This window comes from Lupinus angustifolius, chromosome LG18 (genome assembly GCF_001865875.1).
Source record: "Lupinus angustifolius cultivar Tanjil chromosome LG18, LupAngTanjil_v1.0, whole genome shotgun sequence".
In the NCBI taxonomy this organism is placed as follows: Eukaryota; Viridiplantae; Streptophyta; class Magnoliopsida; order Fabales; family Fabaceae; genus Lupinus; species Lupinus angustifolius.
Window position 1 is genome coordinate 2,588,085 of NC_032026.1, and position 18,823 is coordinate 2,606,907.

Below are 18,823 nucleotides of genomic sequence, written 5' to 3' on the forward strand. Positions count from 1 at the left end.
CCCCCCCCTTCTAGGTGTATTGTAACCACTGATACCTAACATCATCTACCACAAAACCCTTGTATCCCTTGGGGCACACTCTAAAAGTGCAATTAATGATTATAAACACTATTGAAGTGTTATCATCATCCAATGTGGGACTTTGTGTTTTTTCATTTCACACATATTTGTCCCACTTGTTCCAACAAAGACTCACCTTCCCATGATATTTGTTGAACTCGTATTCTCATGGCACTCATATTCCCATGAAACTCATCTTACCAAGACACTATCTTCCCACAAGACTCACATTACATCTTTCCACAAGATGCTAAAAATACTTTGAAGATACTGAAAATGAGTTTTGTCATTTTTGTTAGTTTTTTCCTTTTTTGTAGTATCAATTTGTTTTTCATTTATTGTATTTCTCACCGTTGTTCACTGTAGATGATTTAGGTTATGATTTATGTTCATTATGATTTTTTGTCAATTCATTTTTAGATAGTCTATCTCATGCATTCCTAATCTACTTAAAATTTAGCTACTATTGTTCTTATGGATTAAGATGAGACTTTCTTTGTTGATCGAGAATAAATGAATGTTAATCAATTTACTAAGAAATATGAGGATGAAGGGAAATTATTTATTAAATTTGTCACTGAGTCAAAAATCTAAATAGAGTTTCCAGACTTTTGAAAAGCCTTTTACATGTCATATGCTTAACCTTCATGGCACCATCTTCTTTGTTTTCTCCTATGTAAATATATTGATGACATCTATTGTTCTTCATTTGATTTCAGCTAATTGTGCCAAGTCTTCACCAGAGACAATGTTATCCATTTCTACTATTGTGTGGTATGTGGTTTTAAACTCAAGTAGCAAAGCAATGAGGGGGGATTGCTATGCTTTATTTTGTACTTCAATTAAAAAATTGTTTATATATTGTATACCTAATGGGTATGACTTAGCCAATGATTTAAATTATAGATCACATTCATATGATGTGGCTACAATATTGTGGTTACACTGATTGCCACAACTGCGTCACATCGAACTTGTCGAATTCAAAAATATATTTTTAATTAATTCACACCACAATAGCTGCAATCCATACAGCAATAACTATAATGACCACAATTACAGTAATTATAATCATAACCACAATCGCGACCGCAATTTAAAACAATGAACTTAACTACAAGAGGCTTATGCATTTTAATGCTAATTTCAGACAGCTGCCAAGTGCAGAGAATCAATTAGGAGCAAGAAGCGGTCTTCCTTGTCGCACGGATCTGCACTTGATATCCTTTATGCATTAGATATTTTAGTGTTAGTGCCTTTGGCCAATATAAGAGTTATCTTCAAAGTTCTTGGAAGAGCTATTTGATGGACTTCTTCAGTAGGGTTAATGATCTTGGACAATTAATCTATGCTTTAATATTGGCTTCTTGATTTTTTATAGTGTTATATGTTGAATATCCATTTTCTATAGCCCTTTTCAGTAAGTGCTTTTTTGAATGTTCACTATCTATAACGCTTGTTTTAATTAACGTTTTTGAATGTCCACTTTCTAGAATATTTGCTTCGGTGAGAGTTGTTGAATGTCCATTTTTTACAGCTTTAATTCAGTGAGTGATGTTAAATGTCTACTTTCTATGACACTTGCTTCAATTAGCGTTGTTGAATGTTTATTTTCTACAACACTAGCCTGAGTGAATGTTGTTGAATGTACACTTTTATCGCGCTTGCTTGAATGAATACTTTTAAATGTTTACTTTCTATAGCACTTTTAAAACAATGTTGAATATAACCGTATATTTCACTGTACTCCTATTGACAGCGTCTGAAAGTGTTATTGATTGAGAATTTTAAGCGTTGTTTTGCAATAATGGCATACTGATTTTCTATAATTAAAGAAATATACGTATTTAGAAAGATTGAAGTGATAACACATTTATTAAGGACTAGAAATAAGACTTGATAAACTAAAAATTAATAGTAATATCTATTATACATTATTAATTAACGCATAAGTAGTTAATTATATATGACTGTATAAAAAAATCTTATATTAGAATATTTTCTCGTAAACTATCCAATTGAAGTCAATGAAATCATTGTCAAGGCATTCTTGTAGGACAACAGTGCAAAATAAATTACAACCTAGCAAGTTGCAACTCACTGCTTTTAGTACCACATAAATCCATTGTTGAATGGTTTGGCAAACTTGATTCCCTTATTTAATACTTTGATAGTAGAACAAATTAATGTACCAGTGTTAAGACTATTTTCAATTAAATTTACAAGACAAAAATTAGAGCAGACATTTCTGCACCTGAGATTGGATTAGGAATTCTCCATATACATCACTCACTCAAGAGCATAAGTTGCTTTTAGATACTCTACAATTTCTGCACTCTCAAACATTTCAATCCCAGTGTTCGGATCTTCCAAATATGGTGCCTGTAAATATAATTAACAACTTCAACATCATAGGATAATCAAGGAGAAGCGCGCTAGTCATGCATGTGCGTTTGTGCTAACTATAGAGACACGTTCATTTATTCACTACTAGAGTAAATCAAGTACCTGGAACAGTCCAGTTTTGTCAAATAGCATCTGCCGTTTTGGGCTACCGCGAGCACAACTAAAATGAAATATTAATGTTAGGAATATGAACAGACAAAAGTTTACATGATATGTCATTGAAAATTTGAAGTCTGAATGAAAAAACCAAGGAGTTGATATCAATAGCAAAATGACATATATATATATAATATAATAAAAAAATAAAAAAACTTTATGCTTCATCACCCGCCATTTTTGTATCACGCCTTTTTTAATAACAGTGGCGATAAAACATTTTTTAGCCTTTTCTTGGTAGCAATGCAATAAAGATAATTTCCCTTAAATAAGGTATTGTTGAGGAAGGTTAAAAGACGAGCCTTGGTCAACGGTTGAAGGCAAATGAATGGTTATATATATATATATATATACGTTTATATATAGCATCTTGCACTTTGTGGTTGTTCTGGTTGCAGAAACAGCCTCTACATTACATGAGTAAATTGATGAATGAGATAATAGCGCTTGGTTAATGTGTTAGAGCAAGACCAAACAAAATGAGTTCTATGTTTGGTTTGTTTTATAAATAAGACAATGTGATTAAAAACTAGAAACACTTTAGACCACTAAAATGGTGGAACAATCCAAAACATAACTCTATTATTGTCGTATTCCTAACATAACTCTATTATTGTCCTATTCCTTTCTGATTTATTTCATCTCTTTCCATCATGCATAACCTAAAGGTAGCACACAATTCCAATTCTCTATGCCCCACACTGAGTAATCTCATGTACGCCGTGCTATGTTTTGGAACAGAGAAATCTCATAAACCTAATTTTCTTTCAATCCTCACCCTCAACCCGTGTATCAAATTGCGAACCGCATCATGTGATGTAGCTACAATATTGTCATCTGCAATCATATTGCGGTGTGATATTAAATCACAATAATGTGACCGCAACACAATCTCATCAAACTGTGTTTGTGCCGCCACGCAACTAAGCCGCATCGATATCAAAAATATTTTTTTACTCACAAAATAATTCACTCCACACCAACCACGATCCGCATCACAATGACTATAATAACCGTAATCACAATAACTATATTCGCGACCGCAACCATAATTTAAAACACTATACTCAACTATAATCATTAAAGTTGTAATAATAATACATGTTTCCAGCTAATTCAATCACAAGGGACGTCCCATAAGAAGAAAATATGGCATGTACCTGATTTGCAAGTGTGGCAGCTCCAATTCTACAAGTGCTTCCCGTACAAGTTTGCAGAAAGGAGAACCCTGAGACAATTAAGAATTTTAAATTTAACAGCAGATGATAGGTTGCAATGTTTATCAATCTAAAATTTAGTGATAGAACTAAACAAGTCCCTGGTTAATTAAGCATTAAGTAGCAAAAAATTTATTTTACTAACCTCATATGACCATAATTTAAGTGGCTTTGGAGGCATCTTTGCTGGAGTATAAGTAGAACCCTGAAAACAAATATTGAGTGGTTATAGGAGTCTTTTACTGATAGAAGTGTAATCTCTATAACAAACAACTAACAAGGAAATTCATGCATAGCAGTCAACTAGATATCTTGGCCCATGCTAGCAATTTCTTCTATTGGTTATGAAGAAATTGTTACTTTTAAATAATGTTAAGTAAACATCCCCATTTTAACAAGAAAAAAAGCAGCTTATACCTTTCCACTACGAGCAAGCAAACCAATACTAGCTGTCAGTGTCTGCAAAAAAAAGCATAGCCATTATATACTAAAATGAATTATAGAATTAAACTTTAAGCTGAAATACTATGCAAACTTTAGCTTGTAGCTAATAGGCTTGTAGTTAATAAGCTTCTAGCTAATAGGCTTGTAACGTTCGAAAGGTAGCCTTTAGAAAGCTATTTGAAGTAATTTTAGAAAGCTAAAAAACTTTCCAAAATCTGTACAAGCTTTCAATAATTCATTGAGTTTTACCATTTTAAATTTACCAATTACATTAATTACTTTATACTAAAATAACTACTATTAATTATAAATAACTACAAAATAATTATAAATTGATAATTATTAGAAATAATTACTAATAATTTTACCAAATTATATAAGTAGTTAAATAAATGATTATAAAATTACTAACAATTTTACCAAATTATTTATTTAATTACTTACATATTCAATTACTCCAATTAATAATTATAAATTAATTAATAAATAACTGCACAAATAATCAATATTAGAATATAAGAAAATATCTTAGAACATCTTAAATTATTATAAAGTGGATATTTAAATAATACACGAATATATAAAAAGAATGTATTATATTATGTTGATTATATCTTATATTTGTTTAGAGTATTTTAGAACATCTCGTATGATTTAGATTACTTTATTTTATTTTTACGAGTTGTTTCCTTATTTAATTCAGAGTTTAGTATTAATATAAATATGATTTATTATTATATCTTGTATCACAATATCGTCACATCATTAGGAATGGAAAGGAGTAGATTTGGGTCGGATTTGTGTTTACTCAATCCTGAATTCAAAATCTAAAACCTGAACCCCAAGCTGAATTACATAAGATTGGAAAAATACTATCATCACCGAACCGTTGGATTTCGGGTAACTGAAATCCAACGAGGAGACCCCGCCTGAAACATGTATTTATATATATATATATATATATATATGTCAATTTCACATATATTAATCTCTCCTAAATCTCTATACAATCATCAATCGCTGGTAAACTATCACTATGAGTATATATTTTCAACTACTCATGCAAATGGGTTATGTGGTACTAGAAACTCACTCGCCTTTTTTCCTGAGACTTGAATGGGAAGCGGGAAAGGGTCAAGGGTGAGTACTCAACCGGGAAGCGGGAAAGGGTCAAGGGTGAGTACTCAACCGGAAATTAGGGTGGCTGTATATACAAATGTCAATTTTATATATATATATATATATATATATAGGTTCTATATATCCAAAAAATATTATTATTTGATCGGGTCAGAGTAGGATATCAACTATATCAAACCCAAACCCAAAAAATGGACTCGGGTAAAACTCGAACCTAGTCACATCGGATTTCCCGTCAAATTTGGGTTGAGTCTGGACGAGTACTCATGTATTCGATTTTCATTGTCATTCCTACACATCATCTTTTGTGGATAGCTTTCACTGCACCAACATTATTAATATACTTTACTATTTTGGTCATTCCTTTCTCTCCTTACATATATAAACCCTATAGTTTCGACATGGTATCCGTCTTGAGGGAAGCTTAGGCTTACAATCATATTTGCTAGTTGGTTTTCTGGTTGTCGTCTTCTAACCAAGTTGTCCTTGATTTTTATTGTAATCCCACTATCAAGGTGTATCATTTCCGCTATTATTTTATCTTCCTTATTCTTGCCTCCCTATTTAGCATGTTTATTTTCTCTTCCTATGATGGATATGTTCTTACTGGTACACGCATTTGTTGAAGCTTCAATCTACACTGTTCTCCTTGGATTTGTGATTGTCATCCCTTTCACAAGTTTAGTTGGTTATCTCTTATTTGTATGTGGCAAGTTGAACGCATATAATGTAGATGCTCCATCTTTAGGGGAAGTGCAAGATATAGAAGTGCTAAAGTGATTTAGATCTTGTGTGGTTCAGATATGTCATGATCTAAATATAGTTAGTAAGTGTGTTGATCAAGGCTCTTTATGGTATTGATGTCGTCCCGATTATTGATTAAATGATAGTGGTTTCTAGTTGGTGGTGCTATCTATTTTGCCTTTAATGAAGATTAATCCTCAAATTTAGCCATTTTCATTTGGTGTTGTTTGTGTGACCATCATTCTTGTTAGTCTGGTTTTTCCATGGTGGTTAAGCTTTTATGTAATTTCTAGCACAGATGGTTAATTAGTGTTTACTTTTGTCCATGGTGGTTAAGCTTGAAGATAGCTTATGTGATGGATGGTTAAATATTGTTTGCTTATGTCCATTGTGGTTAGGCTTGAAGATAGCTTCTCCCATGAATAGTTATGCTTTTCTACCTTATAGCATTTGAAGATTCTACTTGTTATTAATGGTTTAGAGCATTATTCCAACTACCTTGGACTATCTTTATTGTAGTAATCGTTCCACCATCTTTATTGCAAATTTCTTCAATCCTTCAAATGCCTTGGAGCCATGGTTGGTGGTTGGTGGAGCTCATATAATTATTTTATTATTTTCATTTTTATAGGAATTACTTGTAACGAGTGGAAAACTTAACAAGATTTAGCTTGAGGAGAAGTATTAGAATTTGAAAGAATATCAAAATATCTTAAATTATATATATTATAGAGAATATCTAGATAATACTGACTATAGAGATAATATCTCATATTATAGTAATTATATCTTAGATTTGTTTACAATATTTTATAAGATCTCTTAGGATTAATATTATTTTATTTTAATTTTTATGATTTGTTTCCTTATGTAATCAGGAATCTAGTATTAGTATAAATAGGGTTAGTATTAGTATAACACCATTCACAATATTATCAATAAATTTATTATTTTAATCATTCATTTTTATCCTTCTATATCTACACCCATATAATTTCAATAATAAATAAATATTATATCTCATTTTTAGTCATTTAGCAAATTTCAACTAGATTAATATATAGCTTTATCATAACAGCTCTAGGTTAGTTCTAATTTAATAAGACACAACTACCAACTTCTGATTCTATTCACGGCTACACCTACAAAATCATATTTACAAGCTACATGCTTTAAGCTTACTACCAAAAGTACAAGCTACCCTAAACTCATTAATGATTCATGGAAAAGGGTTCTAACCGTGAAAATTCCGAGTGATAAAGTACAAGGAATGTTTCCGTCACCTAAAGAATAGATAATGAAATGTCAACACTCAATAATCAAATAGTCTTCCATATAGCATGTAAAATTGGTATGCAACTTATTAAACCTTACACAAAAATTAAAGTTGATAAAAATGAAATGGTGAGATATTGTTATATAGTGCTTAACATATAGAAGTTTCTATGTAGCAAGATGTTTTACGAGGTATGTAAAACAAAGAATTACCTAGACTTCCCATTTTTGAAACACATATGATGTCTCATAAAGTATGTCATTTCATGTATCACTTATTGGGATTGACTATAAAAATAATTAATTATTAAATTTTTAATTTAAATACATTTTTTAATTAATCACACTAAATAGTACATGATGTAACACTTTTTTTTTAGACACCAAAAATATTCCCCATCTTTATGCTTAGAAATTTAGAGTGGTAATCTCTTCTCTCCTTTTACTACATATGTTACTAGCTTTTTGCAGATTAAAATGCAATGGGAAAAAGACCACTACATAACATAACCACACAACACAGAAAAAGGGTAGATATGAAGGCACACACCATATTGGCCAACCAAATACCGAATTATGTCATCTGATTCATACATCGAAATGCGAGTGTTTGGGTCGACCTGAAATCAACGAGGCATATGATAAGGCAACGGGAGTAAGATATAAACATTAGTAGAAAGTATTGTACGGCAAAGCTTTTATTTAACAGCTACATGAGAAGAAAATAAATTCATTGTAGCTTTACATGGTTATATGTCCTGTTAAATTTAAGTCAATACACATTAATCATTATCAAAAGATATGTTAACAAAATACAGAAGTACTTTATCTATTGTGAAAGTTTTTCCTTCTGAACTCTATCAGATCTTACCAATTGACTTCAGCTTCCTTTGCAGGAGTATTTCATACATCAAACATCACTCGTGCTTAACTTTTATTTAACAAAATTTCAAACCTTCATAGTCAATTTTTTGTACTACCAAGACTATTCCCTCAACTTTTGAATAAGGAACTAATCCATTTCAGGATTCGTAGTTGTCCCTCCCAACAAGTATCACTATCAGGAATCGATTATTTGACATTTTAATCGTAGGGTCTTACACTGTTAGACCAAATCTTCAGAGCCAATTTGGAAAAGATAGTTTATTGAATAATATACAACACAACAATAAATCCACACAACCCACCATAATAAATGACAAACACACAGGGCAAAATCAGGTTGTCCTCATTCAACCTCAAGCCCAAGCAGCCCAAGCCATCTTGGTCCAACAGCCTCAGTGTGATTTCTTAGAGTGCAAGTTAACCAATTCTAGTAGTTAGTTATTTCGGTCACTCTATTAGTTAGTTTAGCTGAGTCTTTTTCTTTCCCTTTTTATTGCTCTTGCTCTTGTATATAAGAGAGTTGTCATGTTCATAAAAGGCAAGAAGAAAAGTGGGAAGCATATTGTAAAAGGATAAATTCAATACACAAATAAACTACATGAGGATTTCTTCCATTCCTAGCATTATGGTATCAGAGCCTTCTCTTTGAAGGTTCTGGTTTACCTATGATGCGCATTCTTCTAATCATTCATTCTTCTAATCATTCATTCTCCTTCTATAAATTTTCTTCCATTTACCTATGCTGCGCATTCTTATAATCAATCATTCTTCCAAGCTTCCATTCTCCTTCTGCAAATTTTTCTTCCAAAACTCTTGAAGACCCTGCTCACTAACAAATGGCAGAGAGTGTTGAACAAGAAAGGGACCAGCAAGCCATACAGAATAATGGCTACGACATTCAAAGTCCCTACTACCTACACCCTGGAGAGAGTCCAGGGGCAATCCTAGTTTCCCCTCCACTTGATGGCAGGAACTATCAATCTTGGAGCAGATCAATGAAGAGAGCATTGCTCTCTAAGAACCAATTCAAGTTCCTAGATGGGTCAATACCACCACCGCGCAGATCAGATCCCAATTTTGACATATGGGAGCGTTGTAACACCATGGTGGTATCTTGGATCACTAGAAGCTTGACACCGCAAATATCACAAAGCATAGTGTACATTGATGGTGCAAGAGAGCTATGGCAAGACCTAAGAGAAAGATTCTCTAAAGGAGATTACTTCAGATTTTTAAACCTGCTCCAAGATCTCCACTCAATCAAGCAAGGGGACAGAAGCATCTCTAGCTATTTTACAGATTTAAAGATCTTATGGGATGAGCTCGAATCCATAAGGCCACTCCCAGCATGTGTTTGTGAAGTCAGGTGCATATGTGAATCAGCTAACAAAAATAGGGAATATCGTGAAACTAAGTATGTCATTTGCTTCCTCAAGGGAGTAAATGAGGAATTTAATGCTACAAGATCCCAAATCTTGATGATGGAACCTTTTCCTACCATGAACAAGGCATTTTCACTACTCATACAGCAAGAAGGACAATTGGTTGGTGAAAATCCACAAAGTTCCAAGGTTCTTTACAATTCGGCTAACAATAGGCAACAAACTAACCAGGATGATCAAAGACAGAATTGGAAGCCAAGAACTAGCAATACCAGAGGGGGAACCACACAAGGCAGGGGCAGAAGCAACACAAGAAGTTTTAATCCTGGCATAACTAGTGCAGTTAAATTCTGCACATATTGTGGCAAGGAAAGGCACACAATAGAAACATGCTACTTTAAGCATGGCTTTCCCCCAAATTACCAACAAGGAAATCCAAGACAAACCAATATGGCTATCAATGATGCAACTCAAATTGACAATAAAGAACCTATGGAACAACAAATGGCAGAGGGCAACACAACAGACTTTAAATTTGGTGCTAGAGAGTATGCTCAATTATCATCATTGCTGCACAATATAGGACTAACCAAGGATGATCACAACATAAATCAATTGAGTACGCACCCAATGCCAGCAGTTGATCCTCAGGACATTTCTACTGGTCATGATGCCACGGGTAACTCTTTCTTATGGATACTTGACACAGGGGCCACAGACCATGTGTGCCCTGACTTAGGAAAATTTAACATTTATCATTCAATCAAACCTATTATCATAAATATGCCAAATGGCTCAACCACATTGGCAAGGCTATTTGGTTCTATGAGTATTTCAGAATCCTTGACACTGCATAATGTCCTATATGTGCCTAATTTCAAGTTTAATTTGATATTTGTTCATAAAATAGCTAGTTCAATGCATTATGCTCTAACCTTTGATGGCTTGAAATGCTCTATCCAGGATATGACTACTTGGAAGATGATTGGACATGCTGAAGTTAGAAATGGCCTATATGTCCTTAGAAGGATTTTTAATAATGTTGCTAACATAGAACACAATGTAAATGCTTTACATATTGATTTTGAATTTGACCTATGGCACTATAGATTGGGCCATCCCTCTACTAATGTTTTAAACTCTATATGCAAGCAATACTCTTTTGTTCATTTTAAACCTGCAATAGCTTGTGATTTCTGTCATTTTGGAAAACAGCCTAGATTAGCATTTCAAGACAGCATGCATAAGAGCCTTAACCCTTTTGACTTAGTCCATATGGACATATGGGGCCCTTAGCTATCCCATCCATATGTGGACATAAGTATTTCCTCACTATTGTTGAGGACTACTCTAGACATACTTGGCAGAGGCCAGAAAATTAGTTCAAAAGTTTGTGACAATGGTCCAAACTCAATTTGGCAAGAAAGTGAAGGCACTCAGGACTGACAACAGTTGTGAGTTCAACATGCCTTAATTCTTTAAAGATTTTGGCATACTACACCAAACCTCGTGTGTAGAAACTCCACAACAAAACTCTGTTGTGGAAAGAAAACATAGGCACCTCCTCAATGTGACTAGGACTTTGCTTTTTCACTCACACTTACCTAGGATCTTTTGGTCTTATGTTGTCCAGCATGCCACCTATCTCATAAATAAGTTACCTACTCATGTATTACAAGAAAGAACACCCTATGAGTGCCTTCACCAAAAGAGACCTGACCTACTTGAGACTAGATTTTTTGGCTGCCAATGTTATGCCTCTACCCTTGTTAGCCACAGGACCAAGCTAGACCCCCGTGCCAGGAAGTGCATATTCCTTGGCCAAAGACTGGTACAAAGGGGTACCTATTATTTGACTTACACAATAGGGAAATTTTCCTTTCCAGGAATGTTGTTTTATATGAGAAGCTATTCCCTTATAAAACCAATGAGTCCTATGACTCTCTAACCAATGAGGGTACTGAGAATGAGTTAGGCTTCCTTGACCTTATTCCCCAACCTACCACTGATCTTGCTGACAATATTGGACATGGCACATATGAGACACATATTGATAATGCACCCTTAGAAAATCCCACTAATGATCAAACCATAGACTCTCACCACACTCAGGGGCATAGAAAGTCATAACGCATTAGATATCCACCCAACTATCTACAAGACTTCTATTGTAATATGATGAATACAAAGGACAGTAAGATCCAATACCCAATTTCCTCTGTTCTCTCATACCAGCCCTTGTTCAGTGACCACCTTAGCCACTTAATATCCATCACCACCACCATAGAACCTAAACATTACAACCAAGCAATCAAATCTAGCCATTGGATTGAGGCAATGCAAAATGAACTTAATGCCCTCAAGCTGAATAAAACCTAGACTGTTGTTACCTTACCTCCCAACAAACAAGCCATAGGATGTAAATGGGTTTACAAAGTGAAACACAAGTCAGATGGTTCCATAGAACGATACAAGGCCAGGTTAGTGGCAAAAGGCTTCAACCAAACAGAGGGGATAGACTTCTTTGACACATTTGCTCCTGTTGTGAAACTCACAACAGTGAGGTTACTCTTTGCTATAGCCTCTTCTCAAAATTGGTTCATTCATCAACTTGATGTGAACAATGATTTCCTCCATGGGGACCTCAATGAAGAAGTATACATGACCATACCCCAAGGAGTGATATGCCCCAAACCAAACATGGTCTGCAAACTACACAAATCCCTTTATGGCCTTAAGCAATCTGTGAGGCAATGGTTCACTAAACTTACTCAGTCTTTCACATCCTTAGGCTATATCCAATCTCACCATGATCATTCCTTGTTTACTAAGAAGCAAGGATCACACTTTACAGCCCTGCTCATCTATGTGCATGACTTGGTTTTAGCTGGCAATGATAGCATCGAAATCCAACATGTCAAGCATACCTTAGATCAACAATTTAAGATCAAGGACCTTGGTATTCTAAAATACTTCTTAGGCATAGAAGTTGCCAGAACTATGAAGGGAATAACTATTTCACAAAGAAAATATGCTCTAGATATCCTATATGACACATGTTTTCTAGCTTCTAAGTATGCACCTACTCCAATAGTCAAAACTACTAAGTTACACAATGATGACAGTTTGCCTTATGACAATCCTGCATCATACAGAAGATTAGTAGGCAGGTTATTATATCTTACTAACACTAGACCTGATATAAGTTTTGCTATTCAACAACTGAGTCAGTTCATGGCTCAACCAACTGTTGTTCATTTTAAAGCCTTAACCAGGGTTCTCAAATATGTCAAAGCCAATCCAGGACAGGGGCTGCTCTATCCTAACTCATCCAGTTTGCAACTCAAAGCTTTCAGTGATTCAGATTGGACATCTTGTATGGATTCAAGGAAGTCTATTAGTGGATGTTGTGTCTTCATAGGAGACTCATTGGTGTCTTGGAAATCAAAGAAGTAGAACACAGTGGCACGATCCTCCTCTAAAGCATAATACATGGCACTTGCATCATCTTCATGCGAAATTCAATGGCTCACTTACCTCCTCTGCAACTTCCAGGTTCCCTTCATCAAACCAGCTTTGTTATACTGTGACAATGACTCTGCTAGATACATTGCAGCCAACTCAGTTTTCCACGAAAGAACAAAGCATATAGATATAGACTGTCATGTTGTAAGAGAAAGACTACAAGCCAACTTATTTCATCTTCTTCCAATCTCTACCACTGAACAAACTGCTGATATTCTAACAAAGCCTCTTGATCCATCTCCTTTCCATTACCTACTTGCCAAGCTTGGAGTATTCAACATATTCTCTCCAGCTTGTGGGGGGGTATTAAATAATATGCAGCCTAGGGGGGGGTATTGAATAAAATACAACACAACAATAAATCCACACAACCCAGCATAATAAATGACAAACACACAGGGCAAGATCAGGCTGTCCTCATTCAACCTCAAGCCCAAGCAGCCCAAGCCATCTTGGTACAGCAGCCTCAGTGTGATTTCTTAGAGTGCAAGTTAACCAATTCTAGTAGTTAGTTATTTCGGTTACTCTATTAGTTAGTTTAGTTGAGTCTTTTCTTTCCCTTTTTCTTGCTCTTGCTCTTGTATATAAGAGAGTTGTCATGTTCATAAAAGGCAAGAAGAAAAGAGGGAAGCATATTGTAAAAGGATAAGTTCAATACACAAATAAACTACATGAGGATTTCTTCCATTCCAAGCATTATAGTTGCTGCAAGATGCCAAACAAATTCATGAAAAACTACAGGATAGTTTTTGCATTTATTAAACTAAAGTAGTTTAATTTACTAGATTTACTCTTCATCCTTTTCATAACATCCTAAAAATCATAACAAGAAATTATTAATTGTGATTTGTTTGCTTTAAGGATGATGCTTACCATATAGGGAAACTGCAGTTTACCACCCATATCCAAAACCTTGGGACGAAAAGTTGGGCCGCTTCTTGGGCAGGGATAGAAAAGAACATCAAGGTCCAGAATAGAAACAATTTCTCTAACCTGTATATAGTCAATATTAGTTCATAACAAAAAGGTCGTGCTAATATAATAAGAAAAAAATATATGATAGTGTAAAAGATTTATACATTATCAGTGTATCATTTAATATTCATATTTAATAATCATTAACTTTTCAAAAAAAATTATATAAATAAATGATAAATAATACACTAATTATATATAGATCTTCACAATGATAATGCATAAATATTAAACTCATATAATTACATGGGAAGGATGAAACCGTTAAACAATCAATGTCATATTTTGAATGCCTGATTTTGCAACTATGCTTAATAAGTCTCTTGGTAGATAAAAAGTTAAGTATTTCAAATAATCACACCACTATGGACAGCAAAACTGGAGTTTATCCCAGGTGGTCACATTTTGTAGACCCAATGCTATAAAAAAAATTGGGTCCATAATTTAGAAGCAGGATTCTCAGTCCTAAAATTTTTTATCATCATATCTCAAATCAATCATATCCTACTAAATAGAATAAAAATGTTATTTTATATTTTTTAAATATATGATAACTTTTCATTAGACTGAGACACAATTTGACACAAAATGTGAAACAGGTAATTCTCATTTCATAATTTAACTATATGAAATTTGAATATTAAATAATTTAATTATAAAATATTTTTATAATAAATTTAAAATAATAGATAATATACTCGATTCTTGAATAAGTAACGTAATCAAGTAAAAAAATATATAGTGTGTTCTTATATTTGTATGAGAAATCTTTCATTCAATTTTTTCGACCATTATTTCAATTATAAATCAACTATATAACAATATAAAACAATGAATCATTAGCATCAACATAAAACTGAATATAAATTTATACATACAGTAATAATAAGCGATAGTACAATAGATTTTAAATAAATTAAAAACAGTAACAACTTCTAATATAGAGATAAAATTAATTGTTTAAGTAAAAAATATTAAGGCACATATTAATTATGGGTCATATGTGGCAAACCTTAAGAGCCCTGTTTATCCATCTACATGCCAATCTTGAAAATCAATTTCCAAGAAAAATAAAAGATTGCTAAGACTAAATTTATAGCAAGAGTTCAATGGTTGAATATCCTCTCAAATATTCAAGAATTTAGTATAAGAGAGTCTAATACTAAATATGGATTATGGCTAATGGCAAATTTTTTCAACAGCTTTGAATTAAATTATTTTTCAATTAAAAAATATTTTTTTTGTTTCTACTTTTCATCCACTACTGGAGAGGAACTCAACCCGAATTCAATATATATTTTAGTGACTTACACTAAACATAATCATAGGAGTGCAGGCACTAAACTACAAATAACCCCATCACAAATGTGGGCACCATGACTATAAAACTTGAAAACAATTCAAAAAAATCAAAACCAAAATCCATACCTTTCGACAATAGGGACAACTGAAGGTGATCCATGACAGCACATAATTAGAACATGAAACAACGTGTGGAATTAGATTACTAGTTAGAGTGGAAATTAAGACAATAGATTATCATAAAAGTCCATTAAGAAAAACACAAAGCAAGGTTTATCTTTGCTTTGGGAAAAGAAGAAGGGTGTATATAATCGGACGAAACTGAATAAATCCATCATTTTTTAAATATAGAAAGAAATATAAAGTACCTCTCAAATTCATATATCTCAATAGGCTTCTTCTGGCGAGGGCCTGAGTATGATTTTGATGTTTCTTTTAACTTATAATCTGAAACCATGCTATAAAGTTAAAAACAAAATAAGGAGCAAACAAAAAACTTAGGAATGTGTGTGGTAAAATTGTTGTAATTTAATGATGTAGGAAGGAACAATATTTTAATATTTTAGCAATTATATTTTTATTAAATTTTCAGTATCTTTTTATTATATTTTCAGTATTTTTTATTATTTTTTCAGTATCTTTTAGTATAATTTTTTAGTATTTAAACCCCATTGGGGATGTAGCAAGAAAGAACATATTATTTTCATTAATAAAATTTGAGAGTTTTTTCTTTCCGGTGGATTCTAGAGTTTATCTATCAAGTTTTAACTACCAAACTTGTATTTATCGTTCTAGGTTTGATGCTCGACAATCCTTTGTACTTCCCACTACAACAAGTGGCATTAGAGCAGGATTTCTCCTGCCTCGTTATCGTAGCTTAGCAATCATGGGGGATCAGTCGGTCACTAGTGTAGATCCTTCAGGGTTTTACTCAGCTTTTACCACGGCCCTAACTACTCTTACTGGATAGTGCTAACTTTCATAAATCACGTGATGAACAACACCAACAATGGGAACCAACAAAGAGACAGGGGAGGAAACCATATAGGGTTTTGTGCGGTGGAAACAATAATCACACTGGTATTGCAGAAGAGATGGTTGTCTAGGGAAGTCGGCAGTATAATCACGACTACCAGCAATCACCTATGTTCAACTTTATCAACAAATTATCTAATATCAAGCCTATTAAGGCTCTTCCCACTACTCAGACTTTTAACTCACTTACCTCCTCATTGCCTCCACCTATTATCTTTTTTGGGTACATCAAAGCCTAAAGATTCATTTGAAGATGTAATAAAAATCTATTCAAATGAAAAGACTCTTGGAGATTCAACTCTTGTGCATAATAACTTGAGTGAAATACATGAAAATACCTATCATGAGATTTCTATAAGTAATGTTGCAATCAAACTACCACAACCCTTAAAGTATAATTGTGGTAGCCCTAGATATGATCCAACACTTTGTGTTGACGAGACTAACAATCTTTTGAAGTTGCATGGTGAGGTAGCATCAGATATTACCTATGTTCAGGAAGAAGGCTACGAAACAGATTTAGTTGAGAGCGAAGTTCTTCTTCAATGAACCTGTCAGAATGATCTAGAGAGTGAATATCCAGAATGTGATTGTTGGGATGGTTTAATTCCCAATCACCATAATCTGTTGATTTTCAATTTACCTAATGAAGCACGAGCTTTTCATGCCCTATTTCAGAAACTCTTGGACTCTGCTATCAATTTTACGTCATTATTATGCAATTTACCATCAATTATGGCCCCAAAGTGTAAATTGTTGATCCAAATGCTTTGTGTTATGAACATGAAAATGAAGATAAGTTGATGGAGAATGAAGTGGTTGCTACTGTTGGTCCATTGTCCTCGGGAATAGCTCATGTCCTTTCACATGTGGCTAATGAGCTCCATGTACCTCTTCTATCATTTGGGTCAAGTGACCCACAACTCTATCCGCTTTGCAATACCCTTATTTTATTAGGACTACCCATAATGACTACTATTAGATGTATGCAATTGTGGAATTTATTGAGTATCGCAGGTGGAAAGAGGTCATTTCCATATTTCTAGATGATGATAATGGAAGCAATTTAGTTTCTGCATAGGTGATACACTATCAAGGAAACGTGCCAAGATCTCTTACAAGGTTGCACTCTCTCATGAAGCCTCACTGAGTGATATCAACAACTTGTTAAATGAAGTAAACTTAATGGAGTCGAGGATTTATGTTCGTCATGTTAATCCTGATTCTGGTTTGGCAATTTTCTCCATTGCAAAGAAGCTGCAAATGATAAGCAGTGGCTTCCTTCAATGATGGATTCAATAGTGCCAACTCATACAAGCGCAATGAATATTTTACAAGGGGTTGTGGCTTTTCATCATCACATTCCTGATACTGATATGTGTAACGACAAGAAAATTACTCCAAAAAAATCTTGCTCAGAAATGGGTATTTTTTTTATAATGATGTCATATAAAATTTATTTCCTTATATTCGTTTCATTTTCAGAACATCACTTTAAGTAACATATTATGCGGAAAAGCAAAAACAACATTACCTAAAGGTAATAAAAATATAACCAACTATAACTTTGAATCATACTTCATTAGAATATCATGAAATATTGGTACAATATACTCATTGACGACATGAAATTACACGGAATATCACATCCAGACACGCATAATAAACACAATATATACATCACATATAAAAATGCACAATGACGAATGATATTATAATCTCAGATTATGAGGATCAAAGTCCACAATCTCAATGTATGAATGTTATGTTTGTTTCATCCATCCTTTCACCAATATCCTCCCAATATACTATTCGGAAATAACCAAGAGTACAGGTCCTATAACAAGCCGATTTGAACGCACCAAAATTATTCCTCGCAAGGATATATGATCGATCTGTTCCGAAGAACTGTCCATTTCAGGATGGTGTCGTATCAAACACTTTCTGGGCATTCCTCTCATTGATCCTGATTCCAAAGAGGGGTTGTCAGAGATCGTCTAGTTTGTGCTGTGAGAACTGTCTGATCCAACAGAATACCTCATCTAGGAATACAAGGGACTCGTTTCACCTAGACTCACCCTCAAGACTTTGCTGATGAACCACCGCCATCATCGTCCCTCTCAACATCTCGGGGCTCGTTCGTCTCCTGTAAATGTCCTCTCCACTACTTCATTATCCATAATGAGTATGCACACTAACCGAGGTTAGCCGATTAAATCTTTTAATCATTATTTTATATGATCGGCCCAACCTAAGACATCTCCCAGAGAAATGCTT

The 18,823-nt window shown here is 33.8% G+C and overlaps 1 protein-coding gene across 1 annotated transcript in view; it reads right to left on the reverse strand.

Moving 5' to 3' along the window:
- The window catches only part of LOC109332412, a 25,987-nt gene continuing 9,242 nt past the window's right edge, over positions 2,079 to 18,823 (reverse strand). The window contains exons 3-12 of the mRNA XM_019567386.1: positions 15,880 to 15,958; positions 15,638 to 15,656; positions 14,108 to 14,227; positions 7,993 to 8,062; positions 7,407 to 7,450; positions 4,257 to 4,298; positions 3,985 to 4,044; positions 3,783 to 3,850; positions 2,569 to 2,626; positions 2,079 to 2,442 (exon numbers count right to left, since the gene is read on the reverse strand). Of these exons, the coding sequence (XP_019422931.1) occupies positions 2,350 to 2,442; positions 2,569 to 2,626; positions 3,783 to 3,850; positions 3,985 to 4,044; positions 4,257 to 4,298; positions 7,407 to 7,450; positions 7,993 to 8,062; positions 14,108 to 14,227; positions 15,638 to 15,656; positions 15,880 to 15,958 (653 nt within the window). The 3' untranslated portion in view covers positions 2,079 to 2,349. The remainder of the gene's footprint in view (positions 2,443 to 2,568; positions 2,627 to 3,782; positions 3,851 to 3,984; positions 4,045 to 4,256; positions 4,299 to 7,406; positions 7,451 to 7,992; positions 8,063 to 14,107; positions 14,228 to 15,637; positions 15,657 to 15,879; positions 15,959 to 18,823) is intronic.